This window comes from Panulirus ornatus, chromosome 13 (assembly GCF_036320965.1).
Source record: "Panulirus ornatus isolate Po-2019 chromosome 13, ASM3632096v1, whole genome shotgun sequence".
Lineage (NCBI taxonomy): Eukaryota > Metazoa > Arthropoda > Malacostraca > Decapoda > Palinuridae > Panulirus > Panulirus ornatus.
This window is the reverse complement of record NC_092236.1, coordinates 2,691,981-2,698,714: the sequence shown is the minus strand read 5'-3', so window position 1 is coordinate 2,698,714 and position 6,734 is coordinate 2,691,981. Positions and strand designations below refer to the sequence as shown.

Genomic DNA, 6,734 nt, shown 5'->3' with positions numbered 1-6,734 from the left:
CATGGTAAATATCACGTTCCCTGATCATGTAAGGCAGACAATCGTCACTACATGTTGTAACGATCTACACGACCATTCTCAGGACGCTCGTTCTCACGGGGAAAGGTAAACTTCATCGTAATGAAAATGAATAAAAACTTCACCAAGGTCAGAGAGTACAGTTCTCAGGACAGGAGAGACCTGTAGCTGGAGGCCAACACACCACCAGCGACAGAGCGCCGGCGCCTGCATGAGGCGGGAGGTAACAGTTGGGAGGGACGGTGGGGGCCGGGATCTCCCACACTGATAGCCGGGCAAGCAATCACAATAAAGGAGGACCTACGTCTGCTGTGCCCCTCAGTCAAGCCTCTCACCTCCTGAAGGATGACACTCAAGACGCTCCTTCTGCCGCTTCTGCTGCTGCTGGGGACGGCCACCCTCACATCGGGTGAGTGTATCCCAGTACTACGGCACCTTTGCATCTTAACCCTCCCTCGTGAGGCAGCTACTGTGCTCTCACAGTCTTCATGCATGTAATGTTTACTCTTGGTCATGTTTATTTAGGGACGAGTCCATTGGATCGTGAGGGGATGCAAAGGTGTCAGCCGGCGTGGTAGGTCAGGCGGGGATATAAATAACATTGTTCGTTGGCCTGGTGTGGGTCGGTGTAAATAAATACATAAATTTCAATATGTTTTTGTGACGGGGATATGATGAATTGAACGAAGAAAATATAAGAATATACTGATTTGTTTTCACTTTGTCTACTGATTTTTCTGTCTATCTATTCATCCATGTTCGTGCATAGATATACTCGGTTTTTCTTGCCGCTCTAAAGGGGGTAGCATCAGAGAGAGAGAGAGAGAGAGAGAGAGAGAGAGAGAGAGAGAGAGAGAGAGAGAATCTTAGACTGCCCTTACGTACCATTAGCGGTACGCAAACTACCAGCCGGTAACCACTGGTTGTCAGGGACATTTCTGCATCCAACCAGAGGCTCTATCTTCTCTCCTCACACTGTTGCTTTACTATACAGTGGAAGCATCATGGGAGCAGAGTTAATTAACATTCATTGTCACAAATCTCAAGACGTCACGGCCATGCTGTCTGCGACGATGCCACCCCAGCGCAGCAGACAGAGGGCAGGTTTGCAGACATGCCACTATAGTGACAGCATTATGATGACTGAGGAGATGACCTACAGTGAGGGAGTCGTCGTTGTTGTCGACCTGCCAAGCCCATGGGCTGCTTAAATGTCGTATGATCGTTAAGAGAGATGTCGCTGATCCGAGTCACTCGAACGAGTGGTTACAGCTCGCTTCGTGGCGTCAAATGAGCAAGAAGAAGTGGGAAAATTCTGAGTGCAAACGACGGCCTTGTCTGCCTAGGCTATATCAAACAGCTACATTTACTTGAAGAAATGTGTGTCATTTTAGGAAGTTTGTTGTGCGCTTTATACAGTACATCCGGGATAAATCAGTACAAGGAATCACTAACCAGTGTTCCATCTTTCAAGGCCAGAACTGCTTCCATCCGTTCTCTGAAGTCGGCGGCCAATGCCTCTACCTGGAGTACGAGACGCTGATGTCATGGCAGGAGGCCAGGGATTACTGTCGCTCTATGGCTGGTGACGGAGTAGAGGGCGACCTTGCCTCGTTCCCCAGATGTGGTGACTTCACTGCCCTCGCAAGACATCTCGCCTTTAATGGTAGGTCTTGAGGGAGTAACAGGATGCTTGGGTTTATATGAATATTTGAATACGACCTTAAAGAGTAGAGGCCAGGAGACTGGATGCTGGGCAGTGCGTAAAATATCATCTAATGGTGAGAACTAACACACCGGATGATGACTGATGTTTGAGTATGATAACATCTAAGGATACGAGCTGGTAGGCAGGATGTTGGGTGATATCAGAGTAGGACAACGCTTAAGATTAGTGGCTCAGATGTTAAGATATCTGGGAATATCATATGTAGGATAGCAGGGAGGGCCGGGAGGTATCTGGTTGAAGCGGTGGGACTGTAGGAACATCGCACGAGGTCCGTCATGCTCGGGCTGTCATCGAGAGAAGAGTTGTGACATCAAAGTATCTATCACAATAACGTTCTATTGTAACGCTGTATTCCTGACTGCGTTACTGACGATGTGTTACAGAGGTAAAGCTCAGCGCTTGAGAACATATCTGGAGACTAAATGTAACTTCTGCAGTGAGAGTACATATTCCCGATCGTTCCTCATTGGCGCCTGTGTTCCATACATTCCTCCTGCTCCTTCAGCCAACGTCAACAGCTCGTTCTGGGTCGGAGCACACACGCTCTTCACGCCCAACATGTGGCAGTGGCTGAGTGGGGAGAGCCTGCAGACGGGCGTCCCTTACTGGGCCTACAGTGAGCAGTACGACAACAACGAAGATTGCGCCTCCGTCCACGGTGGCTACTACTACAGGCTGGTGCCCTCCCTCTGCGATCAGCGCAAGTGAGTGTTCCGATAATCGCTCGTTACCACGACGATAATGATCATTAGTTTACATCTCGTTCTGAGGGATCGTCATTCGTGTTGGTCCTGAGCATCCTATTTTTTCTGGTACACTATATTGCATCTGTGCATCTTGAACATCTACTTTCTGCAACACGCTACATTGTTGTCAACTGTAGCATCTCTGCCGCTGTCTTTTCTCACTCATTGCGAATAACACTACATTATCATCTACGATGCACATCTACAGTTACGATCTAAATCTGCAGTGAATTAACTGGTGTAAATATAAACCAAGGCCGACATAACCAGCAAATCCTCTATTGCAATTAGCTCTTGCAATTCGGTCGTTAACCTAATTTCTAGTTACTAACTTGATGAATCTATAGCAACAACAATGTTTAGAAGGTTGAGGTTGATTTAAGAGTACAACTGTTATCATCATTGTTACTATTATTATCATTGTTATCATTATCATTATTAGTAGTGGTAGTAGTACAACAAAAGCATTGATAAAGACGATGATAATGATAAAATGATAATGATTCCTCAGGGGTGTGGTGTGTTCCATGCCTCTCATTAATCCTGGCTTCCAAACGCATCACGACCCCGAGCCTCGCCCTGGAGAGGACTGCCCTCACGAAGGAATTGTGGTGAGTATCTTAATGACCGTTGATGCCTAACTATGTGGAAGTATAAAGGAAAATCGGTCAATGATTATGGGGGAAATAATGAAGTGTTGTGTGTCTTTTGATGGTGAAATATTGACGAATAAATATGGTGGTAATGACAGTTATTCTTCGCTCTTAATATGAAAAATAGAGTAAGTTGTAAGTAAGGTAATAGTGAAAAAAGTTATATATATGTGCATAATAACTGAACACCGTTTCCCGCCTTAGCGCCAGGAAACAGACGAGGAAAGGCACATCCGCTCATATACTCATATACATACATATATGCACATGCATGTACTTATACATATACATACATACATACATACATACATACATACATACATACATACATACATACATACATACATATACATATACATACACTTACACATACATACACATACAAATACATGCACATATATACACATGTATATATACATGTTGCTCGCCGTCATCCGTTCCCGACACCACACCGCCCCACAGGAAACGGCACATGTACATTCTCCTCCTCACCCACACGCCCGATACGCAAAGCGTAGGTCTGATGATCGTAGTGTGGATGGTGACATACTCCTAGGATCCTAAGTAGAGATGGGGAGGTGTGTTTTTGAAAGAAAGTGTGAGAGAGTTAGAGAGATAGAGAGAGAGTGGAGAGAGAAGGTCACTCACACCACCCAGTCACTGACTTAGCCACTCCTCCCTGGTCCCATGACCCCCTCAGATCGGGAAGCACTGCTACAAGTTCGAGTCCCACGCTGAGTCATGGAGCTCCGCCGAAGCCAAGTGCCGGGAGCATCATGATAAGTACAGCGGCATGCTCTACTACCCCAGCGACTGTGAGGAGTTCACAAATATGGCGCACCATCTAGAGGCCGACGGTGAGTCTGACAGACCACGGCGATGAGTCCCGGAGACTGACGGTGAGTATGAGGCCACGACGGTGAATTACAGAAGCCGAAAGTGAGTATCAGAGGCCACACTCATAGGTTGAAGCGTGCGGCAAGAATAAACGCGACCCTAAGGCCAAGCCCTGGGGTAAGCCATGGATTATCCCAACCCACTCTGGTGGCCGACGGTGAGTTGTCAGACCTCATTGATGAATGATGCCTTAGAGACCATACTGGTGAGTGCCGGAGATAGCTGTTGAGCCCCAGAATCTTCTTAGCTTCAAATGATCCATCTCTAGCTAATTGACAACATCAATTGTTGTGTACAAAACATATATCCGTTATAATCTTATGGCTCCAATTGGCCTTACAGGTCGTTATGGGCCTTGCCAGTCCTACCATCGTTAAGAGAGCCATCACGTTTTATACTGTGCTCCTACAGAGTCCGTCAACAGCTACTGGGTTGGGGCGGAAGACGTGTCGGGACAGGAGGAGTGGACGTGGGTGGACGGGCAGCTCGTGCCAGGAGGCCCGCCTTACTGGGCCTCGGGCCAGCCCAGCCACGAGCATAACAACGAACCTTGGGAACACTGCGCCGTCATGGACTCCGAAATGCGCTACTACATGCGTGACGTCCACTGCTCTGACCGTCACCCCTACATTTGCAAGCTAACCAAGAATGAATAAGGCCCTCTACGTTAACTGTGGCAGTACTACCATCAGTGTCTTACACCAGCTGTAGAGGCACCCTCACCCCTTCTTCATCTGTTTACTTCCTTGCGTTTCATCCCTACATCTACCTGCATTCTTAATGTTTTCTCTATTTCTTGTTTACCTGTTTCATTTAACTATGACCATAAGGAGTACGCACGGCATTGTTTGCTCTGGTTTTTACGTGTTCCATCCATTATGAGACGGCGCGGTGCCACGACTGCTACAAACAGTGTCGTGTGCTGGCGTACCCTCCTGCGAGCGTACAACCCTCCTCGCCAGAGTTGCTAGTTGGAACATCCTGCAGTTCTGCAATGGTAACCGAAAATGCATTTATTTTGATTTCACCTTTAGATAGCTTGAAACTGATGGTGCACTGTACTTGTAGATGGAAGGTGCAGTCGAGTGTATTTGAACTATGGCGAGAGACAGTCCCAGCCTTGAGTAAGACCATCTCAATAAAAATGGGGAAAGATTTTGGCAATTTAAAGCAATGTTGTTTATTCTCTCCATCTCTACTTCTCCTGCCACACTCACACATGATGCTCGTCGTGTAAGCAAGTTGCAGTCAACGGCAAGTACGTTTACATGCTGATTTCTTTAACATGGTTCATATGTGGAGACTTTAACATGGTTTATATGTAGAGACTTTAGAATTACATCTGTGAATATGTACGAGTCGTTCATACATAATGTTACTGCCTCTCTGATATAGATCATGTTGGACACTTAGTGATGAAAAATAATTTGTTGAAGTGAAATGAATCTTGAAGTAAGAAGTCTAGAGGTTTTATCAAAACTTTATTATAAGATGATGTACACAAAGTACACATGGAATCATCATCTGGAATTTTTTAACAAGAAATACATAAGATTATATACACATATACCATGAAGCTGCAGAGACTGACCTAGAACACCAGTATTTCCTGTGTTTATCTTTCTAACAAACGTGAAGACAAAAGTGAAGATAGTTAATGAAGATTGAGACTTATACAGTGGGAATCATATAATGAAATTTAAACAGTAAGAATTATATAATGAGAATTATGCAATGAAAATTAGACAGTGAGAATCAGACAGCGAGAATCAGACAGTGAGAATCAGACAGTGAGAATCAGACAGTGAGAATTGTATATTCCGTTAATGTGAAATCGAGGGTTAAGATTCCAGCGAGACCTTGTCTTGCGGCTCGATGCCATCTCTGCTGTTTCCCACACTTCCTCCGTCACCAAAAAGTGCATCCTTCCACCCGTCCTCTCTCATGTCGGGAAGAAACTTTAAGACTTTTCCTAAATGGACTTTAGAAGAAAGATGGATTTCCTGATGTTTCTGTTAATTTCCCGTCGCCCAGTGCGCGGAAAACATGGCTCAGGAGGCAGACCGCAACGGGTATTTCACAGTGTAACTCGCACTGCGACACTGTTGTAGTATCCCCGTCTCATCCATCATGGCCACTGAGATAAAGGTTCTAGTCCACACGAAGGTTTTCTGTGTCTTTTTCTGTGTCGCAACCCGTCACGCCTTCCCTGAGGGAGCGAGACCTACCGTGGGAAGTTACCGTTGTCTCATTGTGAGGGATGGTCTGGAGACACGCAAGTGAGTCACTTTACGACAATACGAGCCCTTGAACATAGCGGTACGACCTTTGAACACGAAGGCACAACCCTTGAGCACGACGAAGCGGCCCTTAAGTGTGATGGTCTAGCCTTTGGCCTGACCCTTCAGAAGTAGGTCAAGGGCCAGACCGTCGTACCCAAGGATCGTCTCGTCGTGCTCAAGGGTCGTACCGACGTGCACTGTGGTTGTTCTATCGTGTTGAAGAGGTGACTATTGTATTTGGATATCATACGTAGCGCAAGAGTTGCTACATGTAGCAGCGAACGAACATCAACAAACGTCTTTATGAAAAAGACACCGAATACTTGAGGAATATCCTTTTGAATAGACCAAATTCTCGGGGAATATCCTCATAAAGAGGCCAGATACTTGGGACGAATCAATCCTCTTG

At 46.0% G+C, this 6,734-nt stretch overlaps 1 protein-coding gene across 1 annotated transcript; it reads left to right on the top strand.

The window, feature by feature from the left end:
- The first annotated feature begins 272 nt into the window (after positions 1–272).
- On the top strand, positions 273–5,213 carry LOC139752662 (C-type mannose receptor 2-like). Its single transcript, XM_071668419.1, has 6 exons — positions 273–427; positions 1,493–1,684; positions 2,253–2,451; positions 3,005–3,104; positions 3,847–4,003; positions 4,455–5,213. Exons 1-6 carry the CDS (start codon positions 364–366, stop codon positions 4,697–4,699), a joined length of 957 nt encoding a protein of 318 aa, XP_071524520.1. The 5' UTR covers positions 273–363; the 3' UTR covers positions 4,700–5,213.
- Positions 5,214–6,734: the final 1,521 nt, after the last annotated feature.

Excerpts from the sequence above, each read along its gene's own strand:
- LOC139752662 (XM_071668419.1), top strand. The coding sequence starts at position 364 with ATGACACTCAAGACGCTCCTTCTGCCGCTTCTGCTGCTGCTGGGGACG. Across the intron at positions 2,452-3,004 it reads TCCCTCTGCGATCAGCGCAA|GGGTGTGGTGTGTTCCATGC; the intron begins GTGAGTGTTCCG and ends ATGATTCCTCAG. Across the intron at positions 3,105-3,846 it reads GCCCTCACGAAGGAATTGTG|ATCGGGAAGCACTGCTACAA; the intron begins GTGAGTATCTTA and ends TGACCCCCTCAG.